At 62.8% G+C, this 25,856-nt stretch overlaps 3 protein-coding genes across 5 annotated transcripts; 2 read left to right on the top strand and 1 right to left on the bottom strand.

Moving 5' to 3' along the window:
* The first annotated feature begins 3,993 nt into the window (after positions 1 to 3,993).
* Positions 3,994 to 7,454, top strand: AP2S1 (adaptor related protein complex 2 subunit sigma 1). 2 transcript variants are annotated; one of them, XM_065859355.2, is made up of 5 exons: positions 3,994 to 4,048; positions 4,792 to 4,941; positions 6,418 to 6,531; positions 6,633 to 6,692; positions 7,203 to 7,454. In XM_065859355.2, the coding sequence occupies exons 1-5, from the start codon at positions 4,046 to 4,048 to the stop codon at positions 7,302 to 7,304; spliced, it is 429 nt and encodes a 142-aa protein (XP_065715427.2). In that variant the 5' UTR covers positions 3,994 to 4,045; the 3' UTR covers positions 7,305 to 7,454. The 2 variants fall into 2 exon arrangements, with proteins under 2 accessions (XP_065715427.2, XP_071656879.1); XM_071800778.1 differs by lacking the exon at positions 6,633 to 6,692.
* Positions 7,455 to 8,192: 738 nt separating this feature from the next.
* Positions 8,193 to 11,924, bottom strand: FKRP (fukutin related protein). 2 transcript variants are annotated; one of them, XM_065859480.2, is made up of 2 exons: positions 11,784 to 11,924; positions 8,193 to 10,426 (listed from the first exon to the last, which is right to left on the bottom strand). In XM_065859480.2, the coding sequence occupies exon 2, from the start codon at positions 10,311 to 10,313 to the stop codon at positions 8,784 to 8,786; it is 1,530 nt and encodes a 509-aa protein (XP_065715552.1). In that variant the 5' UTR covers positions 10,314 to 10,426; positions 11,784 to 11,924; the 3' UTR covers positions 8,193 to 8,783. The 2 variants fall into 2 exon arrangements, with proteins under 2 accessions (XP_065715552.1, XP_065715554.1); XM_065859482.2 differs by lacking the exon at positions 11,784 to 11,924 and adding an exon at positions 11,544 to 11,621.
* STRN4 (striatin 4) lies at positions 11,631 to 25,787 on the top strand. Its single transcript, XM_065859479.2, has 17 exons — positions 11,631 to 11,896; positions 15,365 to 15,468; positions 15,563 to 15,618; positions 15,706 to 15,784; positions 15,863 to 16,027; positions 16,111 to 16,240; positions 17,398 to 17,518; positions 17,605 to 17,694; positions 18,442 to 18,554; positions 19,881 to 20,056; positions 20,130 to 20,177; positions 20,866 to 20,993; positions 21,506 to 21,670; positions 22,216 to 22,344; positions 22,425 to 22,523; positions 22,606 to 22,692; positions 23,721 to 25,787. The coding sequence occupies exons 1-17, from the start codon at positions 11,687 to 11,689 to the stop codon at positions 23,888 to 23,890; spliced, it is 2,070 nt and encodes a 689-aa protein (XP_065715551.2). The 5' UTR covers positions 11,631 to 11,686; the 3' UTR covers positions 23,891 to 25,787.
* Positions 25,788 to 25,856: the final 69 nt, after the last annotated feature.

Raw genomic sequence — 25,856 nt, 5'->3', positions numbered from 1 at the left:
TCACCGGGTTGAGTTCTCATTGGGTCAAATTATCACCGGGTTGAGTTCTCATTGGGTCAAATTATCATTGGGTTGAGCCCTCATTGGGTCAAATTATCATTGGGTCAAGTTCTTGTTGGGTCAAATTATCATTGGGTTGAGCCCCCGTTGGGTTGAGTTCTCATTGGGTCAAATTATCACCGGGTTGAGCCCTCATTGGGTGAAGTTCTTGTTGGGTTGAGCTCTCACTGGGTCAAGTTCTGGTAGGGTTGAGCTCTCATTGGGTCAAATTATTGTTGGGTTGAGCTCTTGTTGGGTCAACTTCTCGTTGGGTTGAGCCCAAGTTCTTGTTGGTTGAGCCCTCGTTGGGTTGAGTTCTCATTGGGTCGAGCCCTCATTGGGTTAAGTTCTCATTGGGTTGAGTCCTCATTGGGTCGAGCCCTCATTGGGTCAAGTTCTTGGTGGGTTGAGCCCTTGTTGAGCTCTCATTGGGTTGAGTCCTCATTGGGTCCAGTTCTCATTGGGTTGAGCCCTCGTTGGGTCGAGTTATCACTGGGTTGAGCCCATGTTCTCGTTGGTTGAGCCCTTGTTGGGCTGAGTTCTCATTGCGTTGAGTCCTCATTGGGTCAACTCCTCATTGGGTCGAGTCCTCATTGGGTTGAGCTCTTGGCTTTGCCATCAATAACCCCAGAGATGTTCAACCCAACAGCCTCAAACACAACTGGAGATGCTCAACCAACCCAAACCCAACTGGAGATGATCAACCAACCCAAACCCAACTGGAAATGTTCAATCACCCAAACCCAACTGGAGATGATCAACCAACTGGGAACTGGAGACGTCTCAGTGGTGGGGACGGGATGTTCAACCAACCCAAACCCAAATGGAGATGTTCAACCAACCCAAACCCAACTGGAGATGATCAACCAACCCAAACCCAACTGGAAATGTTCAATCACCCAAACCCAACTGGAGATGATCAACCAACTGGGAACTGGAGACGTCTCGGTGGTGGGGACAGGATGTTCAACCAACCCAAACCCAACTGGAGATGTTCGACCAACCCAAACCCAACTGGAGATGATCGACCAACCCCAACCCAACCGGAGATGATCGACCAACCCCAACCCAAACGGAGATGATCGACCAACCCCAACCCAACCGGAGATGATCGACCAACCCCAACCCAACCGGAGATGTTCGACCAACCCAAACCCAACCGGAGATGTTCAACCAACCCAAAACCAACCGGAGATGTTCAACCCAACCCAAACCCAACTGGAGATGTTCAACCAACTGGAGACGTCTTGGTGGTGGCGATGGGGACATTAAACCAACCCAAACCCAACCGGCGACGTCTTGGTGGTGGCGATGGGGACATTAAACCAACCCAAACCCAACCAGCGACGTCTTGGTGGTGGCGATGGGGACATTAAACCAACCCAAACCCAACCGGCGACGTCTTGGTGGTGGCGATGGGGACATTAAACCAACCCAAACCCAACCGGCGACGTCTTGGTGGTGGCGATGGGGACATTAAACCAACCCAAACCCAACCGGCGACATCTCGGCAGTGGGAACGGGCCATTAATTACCCAACCCGCTCATTAACGGCGCCACCACCTTCGTTAATGGCCCCATCCTGGGAGTCACTGAACCCAAAACTCGTCACCGGGGCCAATAAACCAGGACAAGGTCCACGTTGAGTCACCGGGGCCAAACAACCCGAGGAGCAAAGACCGACGAGCGCCAATTAACGCCGCTAATTAGGCTGTGATGACACCCCAAAAATGGCTTTTCCACCCCAAATTCGCAGCCGCAATAAATCCCATTCCCAGCCGACCTCGACGCCCCAAAACACCCAAAAACGGGGTAAAACGGGGAGGAAAATCAGAACAACTTCAGTTGATTTTCCGGGCGCCGTCGGGAGCCTGACGAAGCTCGTTAGCGCTAATTACGCCCCCCCAAATTGGGGAGGAATGGGGGAAACGGCGGGAGCGCCGGTGCCTTTTGGGGGGGTTAATTTGTCATTTTTGAGGGGTTTAATAATTAATATTGGGGGGGTTAATTTTGGGGTGGTTTAACTTCTCATTTTGGGGAGTCTTAATTATTAATATTGGAATGGTCTAATTTATAATATTGGGGTGGTCTAATTTATAATATTGGGGTGGTCTAATTATTAATAGTGGGGTGGTCTAATTATTAATAGTGGGGTGTTCTAATTTATAATATTGGGGTGTTATAATTTATAATATTGAGGTGTTCTAATTTATAATATTGGGGTCTTATAATTTATAATATCGGGGCCGTTCAATTGTTAATTTGGGACGTTTCCATTATTAATTTGGGGGGGTTAATTTTTATTATTGGGGCGTTTTAATGTTTAATTTCGGGGTGTTTCAATATTTAATACCTGGGGTGTTTTGATTTATAATTCTGGGGTGTTTCAATTTATAATTTTAGGGTGTTTTAATTTCTAATTTTCGGGGCGTTCCAACTTTTAATTGCGGGGGTTCGTTAAATCGTGCGGTTCCTTCAATCCTGTCCCATTTTGGGGGGCAAAAGCATCCAAAAAAGGGCAAAAATAAGGTAAAAACCCAGGAATTCGGGTCATTACAAATTGAACCACGGAGCGCGCCGGGCCCGGCGTCACCTCCGCGCATTCAAACGGTGAAATGGGGGGGGGGGGGATTAATTTAAATGATCCAAATATTAATTAAAAATACTCCCCGGGGGAATTTGAGCCCCCGTTTGGGTGAAAAAAGCCCGAATAAAGGATCTTTGTGCGCAGGTTTAAGCTGCGGCCGCGGGTTGAACCGTTCGTTAATGGATATAAAGGGGGTTTTAATTATGGGGGGGGAAACAGGGGGAACGCGGAGGGGTAAAATTAAAATGGGGGGGGGGACACCCCAAAAAGCTACACCCCCCCCCCTTTAATTGTGGGTTCAACCCTCACTTTGGGGGAGCCCCCCACGCTCTTCATGGGGGGTTCTGCACCCCCCCCCGCACCCCCTCATTGCTGGGGGTCACTGAGATTTAGGGGGGGTCAGACCCCCTTGAACCCCCCAATTAGGGCGGGGTAAGGGGAGACCCCCCCCCCTCAACCTGCGGGGGTCACTTTAAACATGGGGGGGGGGGTCTCCCCTTCTTCTTCCCCCCTCAATGGGTGTCGGGGGTCTCCCCTTAGGAGCGGAGGAGCCCCCCCCGCCGCGATGCGCCCCCCCCCGCCTCAATTCGGGGTGTCCCCCCCTCCCCAGCCCGCGGCCCCGCTCCGCCCGGCTCCCCCCGCCGGGGCAATGGGCCGGTCCGGGGGGCGCCGCTGCGGGCGGGGGTGGGGCTGCCCCATTGTTCTCGGGGGGGGGGGGTGGGTTGCGGAACGCGGGATCGCTCGCTCCTCACCGTGACGGCGGCGGCGGCGGCGGGCCGGGCCGGGGGCGGCGGGCGGAGGCGCCATCTCCCCCCTCGGGGCGGCGGCGGGAGCGGCGGGGGGGCGGCGGGGCCGCCGGGGCGGGCTGGGCCTGTAATGGCGGCGGCGCCTTCCTCCCCCTCCTCCTCCTCCTCCTCCTCCTCCTCCTCCCCCTCCCCCTCCCCCTCCCTCCGCCTCCGCCTCCTCCCGCGCTGGACGGGGGCGGGTGGGCGTGGCCGCGCAGGAGGGGGGCGTGGTCTAGCAGCGGCGCATGCGTACTGTAAGAATTGCGCCAGGCGCCAAGGCGCATGCGCGGTTGCCGCCCTGTTATCCCCTCTATATTTTCGCTATCCCCCCCCTTTCCCGGTATCACACCCCACCCCCCGTTATTAACGTACCCCCCCCCCCCCCGTTATTTACCGCCGCCCCCCCGCCGCTCCGCGGCCTCCATTACCCCCTGCCGCCGTCTCCCCGTTACGGCGAAGGGGGATATATCCCGGCATGCCCCGCGTGCGCGCAAAGCCCGCTGGGTAATGTAGTCCGGGGAGGGGGGCGGTGCGGCAACCAAGCGGAAACTACAAATCCCAGCGTGCCCCGCGGAAGGGGGAAGCCGGATATCCGGCGGGTGGGGGGGGGCACGGAACGGGAACCGGGACCACCATGGTGAGGAGCGGGGGGGGATTTGAGGGGGCAGGGGAGTCCCCGTTATGTTGTCTCTATAGGGAGTGGATGGAGGGGGGGTTGGACCCCACCGCGGGGCGTGACAGCGTGGGGAGGGCCCCGGAGTGACCCCGTTATAGGCGGGAATTATTGGGGTGCGCTATGGGGTGGGGCGGGGGACGTAGTGACCCTATGGGGGGGGCTATGGGGCTCCCCATTCTCGTAACCCTATGAGGGGGCCTATAGGTGACCCCCATTTAGGGGGAGGTTTGGGGGGGTCCCTATAGGGAGACACTTGGAAGCCCCAAAATCCCCCCAAAAAAGCCGCTTGTGGGGGGAACTCTTTATTCCCCCCCCCCCCCCCATTGAACCCCCAAACTTTGACACCCCCCTCATTATTCCCCCCCCTCCCCCCCAGCCACATCCTTATTAGGTGAAGTTTTGGGGGGGGGGGGTCCCTATAGGGCGACACTTGGAAGCCCCAAAATCCCCCCAAAAAAGCCGCTTGTGGGGGGAACTCTTTACTCACCCCCCCCCCCCCCATTGAACCCCCAAACTTTGACACCCCCATATTAATTTTTTGCCCCCCCCCCAGCCAGATCCTTAGGGGAGGGGGATCCCTATAGGGAGACACTTGGAAGCCCCAAAAAAGCCGCTTGTGGAGGAACTCTTTACTCACCCTCCCCCCATTGAACCCCCAAACGTTGCCCCCCCCCCCATATGAATTTTTGCCCCCCCCCCCGCAGATCCGCTTCATCCTGATCCAGAACCGTGCGGGCAAGACGCGCCTGGCCAAGTGGTACATGCAGTTCGACGACGACGAGAAGCAGAAGCTCATCGAGGAGGTGCACGCCGTGGTCACCGTGCGCGACGCCAAGCACACCAACTTCGTGGAGGTGGCGCCCCCAAACCCCCCCGGTTTCACCCCAAAACCCCCCCGGCTTCACCCCAAACCCCCGCTGGTTTCACCCCAAAAACCTCCCGGGTTCGCCCCAAAAACTCCTCTCATTTAGAGCCAAAAACCCCCGCGGTTTCGCCTCCAAAACCCCCGCAGTTTCGCCTCCAAAACCCCCGCAGTTTCGCCTCCAAAACCCCTGCAGTTTCGCCCCAAACGCCCCCCCCGGTTTCACCCCAAAAACCCCTTCATTTAGAGCCAAACCCCCCCCCGGTTTCAGCTCCAAAACCCCCCCGGGTTCACCCCCAAAACCCCCCCGGGTTCACCCCCAAACCTCCCCCTGGTTTCACCCCCAAAACCCCCCCGGGTTCGACCCCAAAACCCCCCCGGGTTCACCCCCAAAACCCTCCCGGTTTTGACCCCAAAATCCCCCCGGTTTCACCCCAAAAACCCCCCCGGTTTCAACTCCAAAACCCCCCGGGTTCACCCCCAAACCTCCCCCCGGTTTCTCCCCAAACCTCCCCCTGGTTTCACCCCAAACCCCCCCTCATTTAGAGCCAAAACCCCCCCGGGTTCACCGCCAAAACCCCCCTGGTTTTGACCCCCAAACCCACCCCCAGTTTCACCCCAAAAACCTCCCGGGTTTGCCCCAAAAACTCCTCTCATTTAGAGCCAAAAACCCCCTGGTTTCACCTCCAAAACCCCCGCAGTTTCGCCCCAAAACCCCCCCCCGGTTTCACCCCAAAAACCCCTTCATTTAGAGCCAAACCCCGCCCCGGTTTCAGCTCCAAAACCCCCCCAGTTTCAGCCCAAAACCCCCCTCATTTAGAGCCAAAACCCCCCCCCGGGTTCACCCCCAAAACCCCCCCCGGGTTCACCCCCAAAACCCCCCCCCGGGTTCACCCCCAAAACCCCCTGGTTTCACCCCCAAACCCCCCCCAGTTTTGCCCCATACCCCCCCCCAGTTTCACCCCCAAAACCCCCTCATTTCGAGCCCAAACCCCCCCTCGTTTCACCCCAAAACCCCTCACCACTGGTTTCCCCCTGGGGCCTGATCCTTGCCCCCCCAAGTCCCCCACCAATCCCCCCCAGTCCCCCCATTTTCCCACCCCCATTATCCAGGTTGCCCCCCAAGTCCATTTCCCCTGGGGCCCGATCCTTTCCCCCCCAGTTTCCCCCAGTCCCCCCATTTTCCCACCCCCATTACCCAGTTCACCCCCCACACCCAATTCCCTTGGGGCCCAATCTTTCCCCCCCCAGCCCCCCCAGTTTCCCCCAGTTTCCCCCAGCCCCCCAGTCCCCTTTCCCCCCCACCTCTCCCCATTTTCCCACCCCCATTACCCAGTTCACCCCCCAAATCCAATTCCCCCTGGGGCCCGATCCTTCCCCCAACCCCCCCATTATTTTGTGCCCCCCCCATTATTTTGTGCCCCCCCCATAATTTTGTGCCCCCCCCCCATCATTTCTTGCCCCCCAGTTCCGCAACTTCAAGATCATCTATCGCCGCTATGCTGGGCTCTACTTCTGCATCTGCGTGGACGTGACCGATAACAACCTGGCCTACCTGGAGGCCATCCACAACTTCGTTGAGGTGAGCACCTCGTTAACACCCCCGTTAGTTAACACACACCCTAATTAACCCCACACCCCCATTAATTAACACCCCCCCCCCTCCCATTCTCCCTCCGCCAGGTGCTCAATGAGTATTTCCATAATGTGTGTGAGTTGGATTTGGTGTTTAACTTCTACAAGGTGAGGAAAGTGGGGGGTTTGGGGGTTCAGTCCAACTTGGGGGGGTTGGGGGACCCCCCCATCTTATGGGGGGTTGGGGGACCCCCCCCTTGATCTCTGGGGGGGTTTGGGGACCCCATTGATTTAGGGGGGACCCATAATGTGTGTGAGTTGGATTTGGTGTTTAACTTCTACAAGGTGAGGAAAGTGGGGGGTTTGGGGGTTCAGTCCCTTTTGGGGACGCCCCCATTTTCCAGGGGGGGGTCTTGGGGACCCCCCCATTTTCCAGGAGGGTCTTGGGGACCCCCCTTTGATCTCTGGGGGGGTTGGGCACCCCCTTGATTTAGGGGGGACCCATAATGTCTGTGAGTTGATTTGGTGCTTAACTTGTACAGGGTGAGTGAAACTGGGGGGTTTGGGGGTTCAATCCCTTTTGGGGGTGCCCCCATTTTCCAGGGGGGGGTTTTGGGGACCCCCCATTTTCCAGGGGGGTCTTGGGGACCCCCCCCCATTGATCCCTGGCCCCCCCAGGTGTACACGGTGGTGGACGAGATGTTCCTGGCCGGCGAGATCCGGGAGACGAGCCAGACCAAGGTGCTGAAGCAGCTGCTGATGCTGCAGTCGCTGGAGTGAACTGGGACCAGTTAAACCAGTTTAACCCCCCCCCGTGAGTCCCCCCCGTGTGTCCCCCCCACCCCAGGGGGGGTCTCGGTGTCATTTGTGTCCCCCCCACCCATCACTGTGGTGTCAATAAAAGTGGTTGTGATGTGTCCCCACCTCCCCCCCCAGTGCCCATTGGGTTTGTCACCAAACTGGGGACACTGGGGGGGTCTGGGGACACCAGGGACTTGGGGGGGGGACACTGGGAGCCCCAGAGTGGGGGGGACATTAGGGGGGGACACAGGGACCCCCAGAGTGGGGGGGACATTAGGGGGGGACACAGGGATCTCCAGAGTTGGGGGGACATTAGGGGGGGACACAGGGACCCCCAGAGCGTTGGGGACATTAGGGGGGGACACAGGGACCCCCAGAGTGTTGGGGACATTAGGGGGGGACACAGGGATCTCCAGAGTTGGGGGGACATTAGGGGGGGACACAGGGACCCCCAGAGTGTTGGGGACATTAGGGGGGGACACAGGGACCCCCAGAGTGTTGGGGACATTAGGGGGGGACACAGGGACCTCCAGAGTGGGGGGACATTAGGGGGGGACACAGGGACCTCCAGAGTGGGGGGACATTAGGGGGGGACACAGGGACCTCCAGAGTGGCCCAGGGGACATTGGGGGGGACACAGGGACCCCCAGAGTGGGGGGGACATTAGGGGGGGACACAGGGACCCCCAGAGTGGCCCAGGGGACATTGGGGGGGACACAGGGACCCCCAGGGTTTATTGTTCCCCTATGGGGTGTCCCAGGGTTTATTGTCCCTTCACTGGGTGTCACACAGTTTATTGTCCCCTCATGCGGTGTCACAGGGTTTATTGTCCCCCATGGTGTGTCACACACTTTATCGTCTCCTCACTGGGTGTCAAAGGGTTTATTGTCCCCCTATGGGGTGTCACACACAATATCGTCCCCTCACAGTGTGTCGCACACTTTAGTGTCCCCTCACTGGGTGTCACAGGGTTTATTGTCCCCTCACAGGGTTTATTGTTCCCCTATGGGGTGTCACACACTTTATCATCCCCTCACTGGGTGTCACAGGGTTTATTGTTCCTCTATGGTGTGTCCCACACTATATTGTCCCCTCACTGGGTGTCACACAGTTTATCATCCCCTTCATGGTGTGTCACACACTTTAGTGTCCCCTCACTGGGTGTCACACACTTTAGTGTCCCCTCACTGGGTGTCACAGGGTTTATTGTCCCCTCACAGGATTTATTGTTCCCCTACGGGGGTCCCACACTATATCGTCCCCTCACTGGGTGTCACACAATTTATCGTCCCCTCATTGAGTGTCACACACTATATTGTCCCCTCACAGTGTCACACACTTTATCATCCCCTCACTGGGTGTCACACACTTTAATGTCCCCCCCCAGTGTGTCCCACACTCTATCGTCCTCCCAGGCAGTGTCACATGGTTTATTGTCCCCCTACGGTGTGTCCCACCCTATATCACCCCCTCACCACCCATCCCACCCCCGAGGGGCCCCCCATCCTCCCGCATCCTCCGCACCGCAGGGTTGGGATACTCGGGGTTCTCCACCGCACCGGCTCCGAACTTGAGCTCCAGGAAGCTCCGGGGGCTGTTGGGCCCCATGGCCGTGAACCCCCCAAAGCGCAACGGCTCCCGCGGGCGCAAGAACCGCTCGGGGAACTCCACGTCCTGCGGGTGCCCCAGCCACGTGTCCTTGGTCATGGTGCCCCCCCGGGCGTAAAACGGCCACAGGTCCACGTGGAGCCGGTTGGCGCGGCTGAAGTGCACCCGGTAAAACTCCCCCTCGGGCGCCTTCTCCCAATAAAACCCCTCAGGGTCCTCCACCGGCGTCCCGGCCGCCGCCGCCGCCAACCAGCGGCACTTGCCCACGTCCTCGCGGTAAATGCCCAGGTCCACGTCGTAGTCCCACGGGATGATGTCCCCGAGGCGCACGGCCCCCAATAACGTCCCCCCCTCCAACCAATAGCGCACGCCGGAACCTTCCAGCACCGCCACCACGTGTCGCGCCGTCTCCCGCAGCGCCCGCAGGCAACACGGGGGGGTCCAGCGCCCCGCCAGGAGATACTGGGGGGTGCGAGCGTGCACGGTGCCGAAACAGCGCGGCGTGGTTTTGGTGCAGCCGTACCAGCGATCGGCGCCGTCGGCCAGCGCCTCGCGCTTCACCCCCAGCTCGGCCATCAGGCGGCGGTGCCGGTTTTGGGCCAGATCGGCCGCTTTCCAAGCGTCGTGGGGGGACAAGGGGGGGCGAAGCGCCGCCGGGAACGGCGCCGGGAGGACGCGGAGGCGCCAGCGGCGAGCGGCCGCTTGGATGAAGAGAGAGGCCGGCGCCGGTTGCGCCAAGGGCAGCGGCAGCGAGAAGAGGTCGCGGGTGCGGAGGAGAAGGACGGACGGACCCTCCAGGGCGCCGCAGGACGTACCGGAGCCACCGAGGGGGACGGCGGGGCCGTACGACACCGTCCACCCCCGCGCGTCCACGCGGAGCTCGCGGCAACGCGGCGGAGCCGTCCCCACCGGCGCGGCCACCACGCGGAGCTGCTCGCCGTTACCGTCACCGTCGTTGCCACCGCTCTCCAGGACGTCCCGCATGCGCTCGAGCAGCCCGGGGACGGCGCGGGCGCCGTCGGGGACAAACGCCACGTGGCGGGTGCGGACGTGGAGCTCCGGGCGGATCGGGGAGCCCTCGAGCGCCGGGCGGAGGCGAAGGAGCGACACCCCCGCCGGGAGCGGGACGGGGGGGTACGGAGCCACCTCGGCCACCAGGAGAACGGGGACGGGGAGGGCGGCGAAGGAGCGCGAGGTCCCCAAAGTGTCGGCGACCTCGGAGGATTCGGCGGCGAACAGGACGACGGTGACGCCGGGGACGGCGCGGGGGCCGCGGCACGAGGGCGGGGGGGGCGCCCCCCAGCGCCAGTAGAACAGGAGGAGGAGGAGGTTGAGGGCGACCCCCCCAGCGAGGGCGGCTTGGGACGGCCGCACCCGCATGGCGAGGGGTTAATTAGCGCCTCTGGGGAGTTAATTAGTTAATTAGGGCCCCCCCTCATGCCGATGTGGGTCCTACCGTGCGTGTCACCGGCGGGGGGGTCTCGGCGTTGGAGCTGGGGGGGGAACGAAGCGTTAATGAGGGGGGGTCGTTGTGTGACCCAAGGGGTTAATTAATGAGGGGGGGGTAATGAGCCCCCCAAGCTGAGCCCTGGGTGCTGGGGCTGGCACAGCCCTAGGGGCCCCTATAGGACCTATACCCCCCCCATCCCCTATAGGCTCTATACCCCCCCCCAGGCCTGTGTGTGTCCCCCCCGTCCCCTATAGCCGCTGTACCCCCTCCCCTGCACCCCCCATAGCCCCAACACCCCCCCTGCCCCCTATAGCCCTGGTACCCCCTTCCCTATAGCCCCTATAGACCCCATAGCCCCTATAGGCCCCATGGCCCCCCATAGGCCTGTGTCCCCCTCCCCATCCCCTATAGCCACTGTAACCCCTCCCCTGCACCCTCTATAGCCCCTATAGCCCCGTCCCAAACCCCCATCCCCTATAGCCCCTATATCCCCTATACCCCCTCCCCTATATGCCCTACAGCCCCTTCCCAACCCCACCGTCCCCTATAGCCCCTATACCCCCTCCCCTATAGGCCCTGGACCCCCCACAGCTCTGTGCCCCTCTCTCCATCCCCTATAGCCACTGTACCCCCTCACCTTCACCCCCTATAGCTCCTATAGCCCCTGTAGGCCCCATACCCCCCCACAGGCCCATGTGTCCCCCCCATCCCCTATAGCCCCTGGACGCCCTCACCTGCACCCTCTACAGCCCCTCCCCACCCCCTTGTCACCTATAGCCCCTACAGCCCTTCCCAACCCCCCCGTCCCCTATAGCCCCTATAGGCCCCATACCCCCCCACAGGCCCATGTGTCCCCCCCATCCCCTATAACCCCTGGACACCCTCACCTGCACCCCCTAGAGCTGCTCCCCACCCCCTTGTCGCCTATAGCCCCGCTCCCTCCTCCCCTATAGCCCCTACAGCCCCTTCCCAACCCCCCAGTCCCCTATAGGCCCCATACCCCCCCACAGGCCCATGTGTCCCCCCCATCCCCTATAACCCCTGGACGCCCTCACCTGCACCCCCATACAGCCCCTCCCCACCCCCTTGTTGCCTATAGCCCCGCTCCCTCCTCCTCTATAGCCTCCTATAGGTCCCTATAACCCCCATAGGCCTCATACCCCGCCGTCCCGCCCGCGGGCGCGGTTGCCACGGCAACGCCCCCCCCACCCCAGCCGAGCCCCGCCCCTCCACTTCCGGCTCCGTTTGTGGCAGGAAGCGGCCCCCGCGCGCCCCGCCATCGGCTCCCTTTGTGGCAGCCGTGATGGCGGCGGAGCGGGCGGCACCGGCAGCACCGCGGGCGCACCCGCCCCCCCCGGCCCCCGGGACGCCCCCACCCGGCCCCGGACCCGGTTCCGAACCCGCGGGTCGCGGTGGTCTCAGCCTGCCCGGCATCCTGCACTTCATCCAGCACGAGTGGGCGCGGTTCGAGGCCGAGAAGGGGCGGTGGGAGGCGGAAAGGGCCGAGCTGCAGGTACCGGGGCTCGAACCCGCGGCCTCACACCCGCCCCGGGGGACCCGCGGGGAGCGGGGCGGCCGACGCCATCTTGGGAGGAAATGGCGGGGGGGGCGGCACCGGCGGGGGCGGGACCGGGAGTGGGGACACGCGGGGTTGGGGACACACGGGGTCGGGGACCCCCGGGACTGGGGACACACGGGGTTGGGGACCCCGGGACCCCACGGACCTGGGACTGGGGACACACGGGGTTGGGAACCCCGGGACTGGGGACACACGGGGTTGGGGACCCCGGGACCCCACGGACCTGGGACTGGGGACACACGGGTTGGGGACCCCGGGACCCCCTAACCCAGGATTGGGGACACACGGGGTTGGGGACCCCGGGACCCGGGATTGGGGACACACGGGACCCCCCAGACCTGGAATTGGGGACACAAGGGACCCCTGATTGGGGACACACGGGTTGGGGATCCCGGGACCCCCAGACCTGGGAGTGGGGACACACGGGGTTGGGGACCCCAGGACCCCCTGGACCTGGGACTGGGGATACAGAGGACCCCGCAGACCTGGAATTGGGGACACACGGGTTGGGGATCCCGGGACCCCCAGACCTGGGATTGGGGACACCCAGGATTGGGGACACCCCCCAAGATCAGGGACACCCAGGCATTGGGGACACCCTCCCATATTGGGGACCCCCGGAACCCCCCAGACCCGGGATTGGGGACCCTCTGGGACTGGGGACACCCAGGACCCCCCTAGACCGATGTCCCTCCTGGGGCCACCAGTGTCCCGGGATTGTCACCAAGCTCTGGGACCACCAGTGTCACTCTTGGGGCCACTAATGTCGCCTTGTCCCATGTCCCCATGTCCCCTTGTTCCCCTTCTCCCTATGTCCCATATTCCCCCCATCCCCCTTGTCCCCATGTCCCCGTCCCCATATTCCCTTGTCCCCCATGTCCCTTGTCCCCTCGTCCACCTTGTCCCTATGTCCCCCTGTCCCCCCTGTCCCTTGTCCCCCTCGTCCCCATGTCCCCCCGTCCCTTGTCCCCATATCCCCTTGTCCCACTGTCCCCCATCCCCTTGTCCCCATGTCCCCCATCCCCTTGTCCCCATGTGCCTTGTCGCCATGTTCCCCCGTCCCCATGTCCCCCTGTCCCATATCCCACTGTCCCCTGTCCCCCATCCTCTTGTCCCCCATCCCCTTGTCCTCTCGTCCCCATGTCCCCCTGTCCCATATCCCCTTGTCCCCCGTTCCCCTTGTCCCCGTGTCCCATATCCCCTTGTCCCCCTCATCCCCGTGTCCCATATCCCCCCCGCACCCCCATCCCCTCTGTCCCCATATTCCCTTGTCCCCCATGTCTCATGTCCCCCTGTTCTCTCGTCCCCATGTCCCCCGTCCCCATGTCCCCCCCATCCCTTGTCCCCCCATCCCTTGTTCCCCTTGTCCCGTGTCCCCTTGTGTCCCCTGTCCTTTGTCCCCCCATCCCTGTGTCCCCATGTCCCATATTCCCTTGTCCCCTGTCCCATATCCCCTTGTCCCCATGTCCCATATCCCCCCTGTCCCCCCATCCTCCCTGTTCCCATATTCCCATGTCCCCCTGCTCCCTCGTCCCCTTGTCTGTTGTCCCCCTGTCCCCATGTCCCCTCTGTCCCTTGTCCCCCCATCCCTTGTTCCCCTTGTCCCATGTCCCCCTGTGCCCCTGTCCCTTGTCCCCCCATCCCTATGTCCCATATCCCCTTGTCCCCACATCCCATATCCCCTTGTCCCCACATCCCCTTGTCCCGTGTCCCATATCCCCATGTCCCCTTGTCCCCCTCATCCCCATGTCCCATATCCCCCCCGCACCCCCATCCCCTCTGTCCCCATATTCCCTTGTCCCCATGTCTCATGTCCCCCCATCCCCATGTCCTCCGTCCCCATGTCCCCCCCATCCCTTGTCCCCCATCCCTTGTCCCCCCATCCCTTGTTCCCCTTGTCCCATGTCCCCATGTCCCCCCTGTCCCTTGTCCCCCCATCCCTATGTCCCCATGTCCCATATCCCCTTGTCCCCTGTCCCATATCCCCATGTCCCCTTGTCCCCCTCATCCCCATGTCCCATATCCCCCCCGCACCCCCATCCCCTCTGTCCCCATATTCCCTTGTCCCCATGTCTCATGTCCCCCCATCCCCATGTCCTCCGTCCCCATGTCCCCCCCATCCCTTGTCCCCCATCCCTTGTCCCCCCATCCCTTGTTCCCCTTGTCCCATGTCCCCATGTCCCCCCTGTCCCTTGTCCCCACATCCCATATCCCCATGTCCCATATCCCCTTGTCCCCTGTCCCATATCCCCATGTCCCCTTGTCCCCCTCATCCCCATGTCCCATATCCCCCCCGCACCCCCATCCCCTCTGTCCCCATATTCCCTTGTCCCCATGTCTCATGTCCCCCCATCCCCATGTCCCCCCATCCCCATGTCCCCCCCATCCCTTGTCCCCCATCCCTTGTCCCCCCATCCCTTGTTCCCCTTGTCCCCTGTCCCCATGTCCCCCCTGTCCCTTGTCCCCCCATCCCTATGTCCCCATGTCCCATATCCCCTTGTCCCCTGTCCCATATCCCCATGTCCCCTTGTCCCCCTCATCCCCATGTCCCATATCCCCCCCGCACCCCCATCCCCTCTGTCCCCATATTCCCTTGTCCCCATGTCTCATGTCCCCCCATCCCTTGTCCCCCATCCCTTGTCCCCCATCCCTTGTCCCCCATCCCTTGTCCCCCCATCCCTTGTTCCCCTTGTCCCATGTCCCCATGTCCCCCCTGTCCCTTGTCCCCCCATCCCTATGTCCCCATGTCCCACATCCCCTTGTCCCCTGTCCCATATCCCCATGTCCCCTTGTCCCCCTCATCCCCATGTCCCATATCCCCCCCGCACCCCCATCCCCTCTGTCCCCATATTCCCTTGTCCCCATGTCTCATGTCCCTCCATCCCTTGTCCCTCCATCCCTTGTCCCCCCATCCCTTGTCCCCCCATCCCTTGTTCCCCTTGTCCCATGTCCCCATGTCCCCCCATCCCCATGTCCTCCGTCCCCATGTCCCCCCCATCCCTTGTCCCCCCATCCCTTGTCCCCCCATCCCTTGTTCCCCTTGTCCCATGTCCCCATGTCCCCCCATCCCCATGTCCTCCGTCCCCATGTCCCCCCCATCCCTTGTCCCCCATCCCTTGTCCCCCCATCCCTTGTTCCCCTTGTCCCATGTCCCCATGTCCCCCCTGTCCCTTGTCCCCCCATCCCTATGTCCCCATGTCCCATATCCCCTTGTCCCCTGTCCCATATCCCCATGTCCCCTTGTCCCCCTCATCCCCATGTCCCATATCCCCCCCGCACCCCCATCCCCTCTGTCCCCATATTCCCTTGTCCCCCATGTCTCATGTCCCCCATGTCTCATGCCCCCATGTCCCCCCGTCCCTTGTCCCCCGTCCCCTGTCCCCTCGTCCCCTGTCCCCACAGGCGCAGGTGGCTTTCCTGCAGGGCGAGCGCAAAGGCCAAGAAAACCTCAAAACCGACCTGGTGCGCCGCATCAAAATGCTGGAATTCGCCCTAAAACAGGAGAGGTGGGGGGGGACACCCCAACATTCCCCCCCCCAGCACAGGGGGTCACCCCCTCCCCATTCCCACGTCATTGTCACCTCCCTGTGTCCCCCCCAGGTCCAAGTACCACAAGTTGAAATTCGGCGCCGACGGGGAGAAGAAAGCGGAACCGGGTGAGTGTCATTGGGGGGGGGGGTGGATTTTTGGGGTACCCTGACCCCCCCATAATGTCCCCCCCCCTTATTGTGTCCCCCCCCCAGTGACAAACGGCCCCGGGGAGGTGACAACGCTGGGGGGTGACCCGGTGGCTTGGAAAGAGGGACGGCAGCTGCTGCGACAGTGAGTGTGTCCTAAAGGGGGGGGGGGGTATTTTTGGGGTGCCCCCACCCCTAAATTATACCCCCCCCCCATAAAAAGGTACCTGGAGGAGGTGGGGTACAGCGACACCATCCTGGACATGAGGTCCCGGCGCGTGCGGGCGCTGCTGGGCCGGGGGGGCCCCCCAAAAAACGCGCCCCCCCCGCCTCCGCCGCCCCCCCCGGCGTCTCTGTTGCTGCGGCGAATTGAGGAGCAGATTCAGAGGTGAGGAATTGGGGGGGGGGTCCTGGATGGGGGGGTTTGGGGGGGTCGCTTTGTTTTAAGTGTGTGTGTCCCCCCCCCCCCAGGAACGCGGGGAGGGAGACGGAGGAGGGGGGGGGCGGCGGGGGGGCCTTTCCCCCCCCCGAGGACGAGGACAGCGATGAGGACGAGGACGCCGAGAGCCCCCCCGGGCTGCACAGGAAGGAGCGGGTCAAGGTGGGGGGGGGTCCCCCAAAAATTGGGGGGGGTCCCAAACCTCGGGGGGGTCTCCCAGACCTGGAGGGGGGGTCACCAAACTTCAGTGGGGTCTCCCAGACTTCGGGGGGGTCCCCAAAGCGGGGGTGGGTCCCCAAAGCTGAGGGGGGGTCCCCAAACTTCACGGGGGTCCCAAACTTCAGGGGGGTCTCCCAGACCTCAGGGGGTTCCCCAAAGCTGGGGTGGGTCCCCAAAGCTGATGGGGGGGTCCCCAAACTTCAGGGGGGTTCCCAAACTTCAGGGGGGTCTCCCAGACCTCAGGGGGATCCCCAAAGCTGATGGGGGGGTCCCCAAACTTCGGGGGGGTTCCCAAACTTCAGGGGGGTCTCCCAGACCTCAGGGGGGTCCCCAAAGCTGATGGGGGGGTCCCCACACTTCGGGGGGGTCCCCAAACTTCAGGGGGTCTCCCAGACCTCAGGGGGATCCCCAAAGCTGATGGGGGGGTCCCCAAACTTCGGGGGGGTCCCCAAACTTCAGGGGGGTCTCCCAGACCTCAGGGGGGTCCCCAAAGCTGATGGGGTGTCCCCAAATTTCGGGGGGGTCCCCAAACCTCAGGGGGGTCTCCCAGACTTCAGGGGGTCCCCAAAGCTGATGGGGGGGTCCCCAAACTTCGGGGGGGTCCCCAAACTTCAGGGGGGTCTCCCAGACCTCAGGGGGATCCCCAAAGCTGATGGGGGGTCCCCAAACTTCGGGGGGGTTCCCAAACTTCAGGGGGGTCTCCCAGACCTCAGGGGGTTCCCCAAAGCTGATGGGGGGGTCCCCAAACTTCGGGGGGGTTCCCAAACCTCAGGGGGGTCTCCCAGACTTCAGGGGGTCCCCAAAGCTGATGGGGGGGTCCCCAAACTTCGGGGGGGTCCCCAAACTTCAGGGGGGTCTCCCAGACCTCAGGGGGATCCCCAAAGCTGATGGGGGGTCCCCAAACTTCGGGGGGGTTCCCAAACTTCAGGGGGGTCTCCCAGACCTCAGGGGGGTCCCCAAAGCTGATGGGGGGGTCCCCACACTTCGGGGGGGTCCCCAAACTTCAGGGGGGTCTCCCAGACCTCAGGGGGGTCCCCAAAGCTGATGGGAGGGTCCCCAAACTACAGGGGGGGTCCCCAAATCTGTCTGTGCCCCCCCAGGTGCCCCCCAGCCCCCCCCTCGATGACGATGACGACGACGACGACTCCGAGGACGCGTTGGGCGAATTCCACTTCCTGGGTGCAGGGGACGCCGGGGGCCCCCCCAGACCCCCCGAGCTCGGTGAGGGGGGGGACAGGTTTGGGGGGACCCCCCTGAACCCCTCGGTGTCACCTGACCCCCCCCTATTGTCACTTGTCCCCCCCCAGAGCGGCTGCGGGGGGGGTTGGGGGACACAGGGGATGTGGACGGGATCCCCCCGAAAACGGGCAGCGCGGGGCCACCGAGGCCCCATGAAGGTAACGGGGGGTCCCAATGTCACCTGGGGGGGTCACAATGTCACCTGGGGGGTCACTGTGTCACCTGGGGGGTCACCATGTCCCCCTGTCCCCCAGGGCCACCCCCAGCCCCCTGTTTCTGCAGGGTCATTGGTGACAGGGATGTCACCCTGGTCCTGGGGTCCCTGTGTCCCCTGGGGGGGTCACAATGTCCCCTGGGGGGGTCACCATGTCCCCCTGTCCCCCAGGGCCACCCCCAGCCCCCCGTTTCCAAAGGGTCATTGGTGACAGGGATGTCACCCTGGTCCTGGGGTCCCTGTGTCCCCTGGGGGGGTCACAATGTCACCTGGGGGGTCACAATGTCACCAGGGGACTCACTGTGTCACCTGGGGGGGTCACCATGTCCCTGTGTCCTCCAGGGCCACCCCCAGCCCCCCATTTCCAAAGAGTCATCGGTGACAGGGATGTCACCCTGGTCCTGGGGTCCCTGTGTCCCCTGGGGGACCCTGTGTCACCTGGGGGGGTCACAGTGTCCCCTGGGGTGTCCCGGTGTCCCCCGGGGGGGTCCCTGTCCCCAAGGGCCACCCCCAGCCCCCCGTTTCCAAAGGGTCATCGGTGACAGGGATGTCACCCTGCTCCTGGGGTCCCTGTGTCCCCTGGGGGACCCTGTGTCACCTGGGGGGGTCACAGTGTCCCCTGGGGTGTCCCGGTGTCCCCCGGGGGGGTCCCTGTCCCCAAGGGCCACCCCCAGCCCCCCGTTTCCCGCAGGGTCTCTGGGCATCTCCGACGTCTTCATCCTGGACAGCGTTGGGGACGGGGACGTCACCCTTGGGGACCTGGCCAGCCTGACTGTCACCAACGACAACGAGCTGGGCTGTGACGTGAGTCACCCCCCCAGGGTCCCCAAAGTGTCCCCAATGTGTCCCCAAACCTGCCCTGAAGGGCCGCTGTCCCCAGCGTGTCCCCAAACCTGCCCCAAGTGTCCACAAACCTGCCCTAAGTGTCACTTGGTGTCCCCAAACCTGCCCCAAGTGTCCCCAAACCTGCACCAAGTGTCACTTGGTGTCCCCAAACCTGCCCCAAGTGTCCCCAAACCTGCCTTAAGTGTCACTTGGTGTCCTCAAACTTGCCCTCAGTGTCCCCAAGCCTGCCCCGAGTGTCACTTGGTGTCCCCAGACCTGCTCTGAATGTCCCATTGGTGTCCCCAAACCTGCCCCAAGTGTCCCCAAACCTGACGTAAGTGTCACTTGGTGTCCCCAAATGTCCCCAAACCTGCCCCAAGTGTTCCCAAACCTGCCCCGAGTGTCACTTGCTGTCCCCAAACCTGCCCTGAGTGTCACTTGGTGTCCCCAGACCTGCTCTGAATGTCCCCTTGGTGTCCCCAAACCCACCCCAAGTGTCCAAAACCTGCCCTGAGTGTCCCCAGGTGTCCCCAAACCTGCTCTGAATGTCTTGTTGGTGTCCCCAAACCTGCCCCGAGTGTCCCCAAACCCGCCCCGAGTGTAACTTGGTGTCCCCAGACCTGCTCTGAATGTCCCCTTGGTGTCCCCAAACCTGCCCCGAGTGTCACTTGGTGTCCCCAGACCTGCTCTGAATGTCCCCTTGGTGTCCCCAAACCTGCCCCGAGTGTCACTTGGTGTCCCCAGACCTGCTCTGAATGTCCCCTTGGTGTCCCCAAACCTGCCCCGAGTGTCACTTGGTGTCCCCAGACCTGCTCTGAATGTCCCCTTGGTGTCCCCAAACCTGCCCCGAGTGTCACTTGGTGTCCCCAGACCTGCTCTGAATGTCCCCTTGGTGTCCCCAAACCTGCCCCGAGTGTCACTTGGTGTCCCCAGACCTGCTCTGAATGTCCCCTTGGTGTCCCCAAACCTGCCCCGAGTGTCACTTGGTGTCCTCAGACCTGCTCTGAATGTCCCCTTGGTGTCCCCAAACCTGCCCCGAGTGTCACTTGGTGTCCCCAGACCTGCTCTGAATGTCCCCTTGGTGTCCCCAAACCTGCCCCGAGTGTCACTTGGTGTCCCCAGACCTGCTCTGAATGTCCCCTTGGTGTCCCCAAACCCGCCCCGAGTGTCACTTGGTGTCCCCAGACCTACTCTGAATGTCCCCTTGGTGCCCCCAAACCTGCCCCGAGTGTCCCCAAACCTGCCCCGAGTGTCCCCAACTGTCCCCCAGGTGTCCCCAGCCCTGTCCCCGCTCTGTCCCCGCAGGTCCCCGAGCCCGGTGACAGCCCCAAGAAGAGCTGGAGCCCCAGGTTCACCCTGCGCAGTCACTACGACGCCGTGCGGGCGCTGGCCTTTGTCCCCAACGCCCCCGCGCTTGTCACCGCCTCCGAGGACGCCACCATCAAGCTCTGGAACCTCCACAAGCCCCTCGTCCCCAAAAAGTAGGTGACAATGGTGACAAACGCTGGGGGACACCCCCCTCGGGCGCTGTTGTCACCCCCTGTTTGTCACCAGGAGCGCGGCGCTGGATGTGGAGCCGGTTTACGCCTTCCGGGGACACAGGTTGGGGACGTTTGGGGACACCGTGGGGGACAGGGGACACTTGGGGCAGGTTTGGGGACACCGAGGGGACACTCGGGGAGGGTTTGGGACACTCGGGGCAGGTTTGGGGACACCAAGGGGACACTCGGGGCAGATTTGGGGACACTTGGGGAAGGTTTGGGGACATTTGGGGACACTCGGGGCAGGTTTGGGGACACCAAGGGGACACTCGGGGCAGGTTTGGGGACACCAAGGGGACACTCAGGGAGGGTTTGGGGACACTCGGGGCAGGTTTGGGGACATTTGGGGACACTTGGGCTGGGTTTGGGGACAATAAGTGACACTCTGGGCAGGTTTGGGGACACTTGAGGCAGGTTTGGGGACACCAAGGGGACACTCGGGGCAGGGTTGGGGACACTCGGGGCAGGTTCGGGGACATTTGGGGACACTTGGGCTGGGTTTGGGGACAATAAGTGGCACTCTGGGCAGGTTTGGGGACATTTGGGTCAGGTTTGGTGACAGCAAGTGACACTCAGGGCAGATTTGGGGACAACAAGGGGACACTTAGGGCAGATTTTGGGACACGTGGGGCAGGTTTGGGGACACCAAGTGGCACTCAGGGCAGGTTTGGGGACACTTGGGGTCACCACAGGGTTCAGGCGGCCCCAGGGCCACCAATGTCACCTCGTTGTCCCCTCATTGTCCCCAGGGGCGCGGTGCTGGCGGTGGCCGTGAGCGGGGACGGTGGCACCTGCGTGAGCGGGGGGGTGGACGGTGACATCCGGCGCTGGCGCCTGCCCGACCTTGACCTTGACCTTGACCCCTACGACGGTTACGGTGGGTGCGGCCCCTTCGGTGACACCGGTGACGTCACCGCCCACGTGTCCCCCGCCCCGCGTCACCCCCCTCGGGGCGCGTGTCCCCACTGCGGTGTCACCGCCTTGGCTGGGGGGACAACATGGTGTCACCACCCCTCGGTGACACTCCCCACTGTCACTTAGTGACACTTCCCACTGTCCCCCAGCCCTCAGTGACACATCCCATTGTCCCCCTGCTTGGTGACACTTCCTGCTGTCCCCAGACCCCTTGGTGACACTTCCCACTGTCCCTTGGTGCCACCTCCCCCTGTCCCCACACCCCTTGGTGACACTTCCCACTGTCCCTCAGTGCCACCTCCCCCTGTCCCCATACCCCTCAGTGACACCTCCCGCTGTCCCTTGGTGACACTTCCCGCTGTCCCCAGACCCCTCGGTGACATTTCCCGCTGTCCCTCGGTGACACCTCCCACTGTCCCTTGGTGACACCTCCCGCTGTCCCCCGCCCCGGGTGACACGTCCCGTTGTCCCCAGACCCCGGTGACCTCAGCGGGGTCCTGCGGGGACACGGTGACGCCGTGTGGGCCGTGGCCTTGTCCCCCGCGGGTGACCGCCTGGCGTCCTGCTCGGCCGATGGCACCGTCCGCCTCTGGGACCCCCACGGTGTCACCCCCCTTGTCACCTACGACGCGCAGAGCGGTGAGTTGGACACGGGGATGTCCCTGTCACCCTGGGTCCCCATCCTCCTGGTGTCCCCATCCTCCTGGTGTCCCCACCTCAGGGGACATCCCTGTCACCCCCTGGGTCCCCAACCTGGATCACGATGCCACCAAGGCCTTGGGGACGTCCCTGTCACCCTGTGTCCCCATCCTGGATCCCAGAGTCCCCAAAGCCTTGGGGACACCCCTGTCACCCCCTGGGTCCCCAGCCTGGATCACAGTGCCACCAAGGCCTTGGGGACACCCCTGTCACCCTGTGTCCCCATCCTGGATCCCAGAGTCCCCAAGGCCTTGGGGACACCCCTGTCACCCCCTGGGTCCCCATCCTCCTGGTGTCCCCATCCTCCTGGTGTCCCCACCTCAGGGGACATCCCTGTCACCCTGTGTCCCCATCCTGGATCACAGAGTCCCCAAGGCCTTGGTGACACCCCTGTCACCCCCTGGGTCCCCATCCTCCTGATGTCCCCACCTCAGGGGACGTCCCCTCGGCCTTGGGGACACCCCTGTCACCCCCATGTCCCGCAGAGCACGGTGTCCCCACCTCCGTCACCTTCTCGGCCACCCAGCCGTGTCACCTGGTGGTGGCATTCCGCACGGGGGTGACAGCGCTCTACGACGTGACGGTGGCTCGTCCCCTCCTGCTCCTGGACACCCGTGAGTGACACGAGCGTCCCCCACCCTGTCCCCATTGTCACCGCCGAGGTCCCCAGAGCGTCCCCCATGTCCCCACGCAGGTGGCGGCGCCATCAACCAGGTGGTTTGTCACCCGGGCCAGCCCGTCATTGTCACCGCCGGTGACGACCGCGCCATCCGCTTCCTGGACACCCGCGCAGGTTGGGGACACTCGGGGACATCGCGGAGGGGTGCGGGGGGGTCGGGGGTGTCACTGTGTCACCTCCCCGGTGTCACCGGCAGGTCACGTGGTGCACTCCATGGTGGCACATCTGGACGCTGTCACCTGCCTGGCCATCGACCCCAGCGGTGGCTTCCTCATGTCCGGCAGTGAGTGGCCCTGTCCCCAACCTGTCCCTGTCCCCAACCCGTCCCTGTCCCCAACCCGTCCCTGTCCCCAACCCGTCCCTGTCCCCAAACCAGCCCTGTCCCATCCCCAATGTCCCCATTGTCCCTAAATGCCCCGAATATCCCCAACACCCCCAATGTCCCAAACATCCCCAATGTCCCCATTGTCCCCTTCACCCCCAACAGTCCCATTGTCCCCATTTCCCCATTGTCCCCAATGCCCCCAACACTCCCATTGCCCCCAGTGTCCCCATTGCCCCCAAGGTCCCCAATGCCCCCAACACCCCCATTGTCCCCATTGTCCCAAATACCCCCAATGTCCCCATTTCCCTCACTGCCCCCAATGCCCCCAAAGTCCCCATTGCCTCCAATGTCCCCAAAGTCCCCACTGGACCCAGCGTCCCCATTGCCCCCAATGTCCCCATTGCCCCCAACATCCCCATTGTCCCCATTGCCCCCGATGTCCCCATCACCCCCATTGTCCCCATTGCCCCCAACGTCCCCAATGTCCCCGAAGTCCCCACTGGACCCAGCATCCCCTTTGCCCCCAATGTCCCCATTGCCCCCATTGTCCCCAATGCCCCTGATGTCCCCATTGCCCCCAATGTCCCTATTGCCCCCAACGTCCCCCTTGTCCCCAAAGTCCCCACTGGACCCAATGTCCCCATTGCCCCCAACGCCCCCAATGTCCCCATTTCCCTCACTGTCCCCATTGCCCCCAATGTCCCCAACGTCCCCAAAGTCCCCATTGCCCCCAATGCGCCCAACACCCCCAATGCCCCCAAAGTCCCCATTGTCCCCAATGCCCCCAACACTCCCATTGCCTCCAGTGTCCCCATTGCCCACAATGTCCCCATCACCCCCAATGTCTCCATTGTCCCTGACATCCCCATTGCCCCCATTGCTCCCAATGTCCCCAACACCCCCATTACCCCCAACACCCTCATTGCCCCCATCACCCCCAACGTCCCCATTGTCCCCATCGCCCCTGACGTCCCCGTTGTCCCCAGGCCACGACTGCTCTCTGCGGCTGTGGCACTGGGGTCACCGCGCCTGCGTGCAGGAGCTGCCGGCTCATCGGCGCCGCCACGACGAGGGGGTCCTGGGCGTCACCTTCCACCCCCAGCGCGCCCTGGGCGCCAGCGCCGGCGCCGACGGGCTGGCCAAGGTCTTCGTGTGACACGGGGACACCTGGGGACACCGGGGGACGCGTGGTGGCAGCGCCAGTGGGGCCTTTGTCACCTTCCTTTGTCACCTTCCCTTGGTCACCTTGGGAGCGGCACCCTCACCAAGGTCTTCGTGTGACACGGGGACACCTGGGGACACCGGGGGACGCGTGGTGGCAGCGCCAGTGGGGCCTTTGTCACCTTCCTTTGTCACCTTCCCTTGGTCACCTTGGGAGCGGCACCCTCACCAAGGTCTTCGTGTGACACGGGGACACCTGGGGACACCGGGGGACGCGTGGTGGCAGCGCCAATGTGGCTTTTGTCACCTTCCTTTGTCACCTTCCCTTGGTCACCTTGGGAGCGGCACCCTCACCAAGGTCTTCGTGTGACATGGGGACACTGGGGACCCCAGGGACGCGTGGTGGCAGCGCCAGTGGGGCCTTTGTCACCTTCCTTTGTCACCTTCCCTTGGTCACCTTGGGAGCGACACCCTCACCAAGGTCTTCATGGCATCCCTGGGGACACATGGAGGTGGCTTTTGTCACCTCGGTGCCAACAGGCTGGCCAAGGTCTTTGTGTGACCTGGGGACACCAGGGGACGCGTGGTGGCAGCGCCAATGTGGCTTTTGTCACCTTCCTTTGTCACCTTCCCTTGGTCACCTTGGGAGCGGCACCCTCACCAAGGTCTTTGTGTGACATGGGGACCCCAGGGACGCGTGGTGGCAGCGCCAATGTGGCTTTTGTCACCTTCCTTTGTCACCTTCCCTTGGTCACCTTGGGAGCGGCACCCTCACCAAGGTCTTCATGGCATCCCTGGGGACACATGGAGGTGGCTTTTGTCACCTCGGTGCCAACAGGCTGGCCAAGGTCTTCGTGTGACCTGGGGACACTGGGGGACGCGTGGTGGCAGCGCCAGCGGGGCTTTTGTCACCTTCCTTTGTCACCTTCCCTTGGTCACCTTGGGAGCGGCACCCTCACCAAGGTCTTCGTGTGACATGGGGACACCAGGGGACATGTGGAGGTGGCTTTTGTCACCTTCTCTTTGTCACCTCACCACCAATGGCCTGGCCAAGGTCTTCGTGTGACATGGGGACACCGGGGGATGCGTGGTGGCAGCCCCAGTGGGGCCTTTGTCACCTTGATCTGTCACCTTCCCTTGGTCACCTTGGTCTCAAGGTCTTCGTGTGACATGGGGACACTGGGGGACACATGGTGGCAATGCCAGGGTGGCTTTTGTCACCTTCCTTTGTCACCTTCCCTTGGTCCCCGTGCTCTCAAGGTCTTCGTGTGACATGGGGACACTGGGGGACACATGGTGGCAATGCCAGGGTGGCTTTTGTCACCTTCCTTTGTCACCTTCCCTTGGTCCCCGTGCTCTCAAGGTCTTCATGTGACATGGGGACACTGGGGGACACATGGTGGCAATGCCAGGGTGGCTTTTGTCACCTTCCTTTGTCACCTTCCCTTGGTCCCCTTGCTCTCAAGGTCTGTGTGACACTGGGGACACTGGGGGACACATGGTGGCAATGCCAGGGTGGCTTTTGTCACCTTCCTTTGTCACCTTCCCTTGGTCCCCTTGCTCTCAAGGTCTGTGTGACACTGGGGACACCGGGGGACATGTGGAGGTGGCTTTTGTCACCTTCCTTTTGTCACCTCCCCAGCCCCATCATGTGACATCGGATGGGGGGGGGACACATGGGGACACCTGGACCCCCCCAGCTGCCCCAGGGGGGGACACTTGTGGCCCTTATTGTCCCCCCATTGTCCCCGGGGGTCACTGTCCCCTTATCACTGTGTGATAGTCGGGACCCCCCCCCCCAAACTGCCCCTTTTTGATGCTTTTTCTGCTTTTTATGGGATATTTATTGGGGGGGGGCGGGGGGCGTGGTCAATAAAACCCTTTGCCAGACATTGTGACTGGGGGGGTGTGGGGACAATGGGGGGGGGGGTCAGAGACAATGGGGGGGTCACAGAGACAAT

Source organism: Patagioenas fasciata, chromosome 33, assembly GCF_037038585.1.
Source record: "Patagioenas fasciata isolate bPatFas1 chromosome 33, bPatFas1.hap1, whole genome shotgun sequence".
In the NCBI taxonomy this organism is placed as follows: Eukaryota; Metazoa; Chordata; class Aves; order Columbiformes; family Columbidae; genus Patagioenas; species Patagioenas fasciata.
Note: the sequence above shows the minus strand (reverse complement) of the source record. Positions and strands in the feature narration are given on the sequence as shown.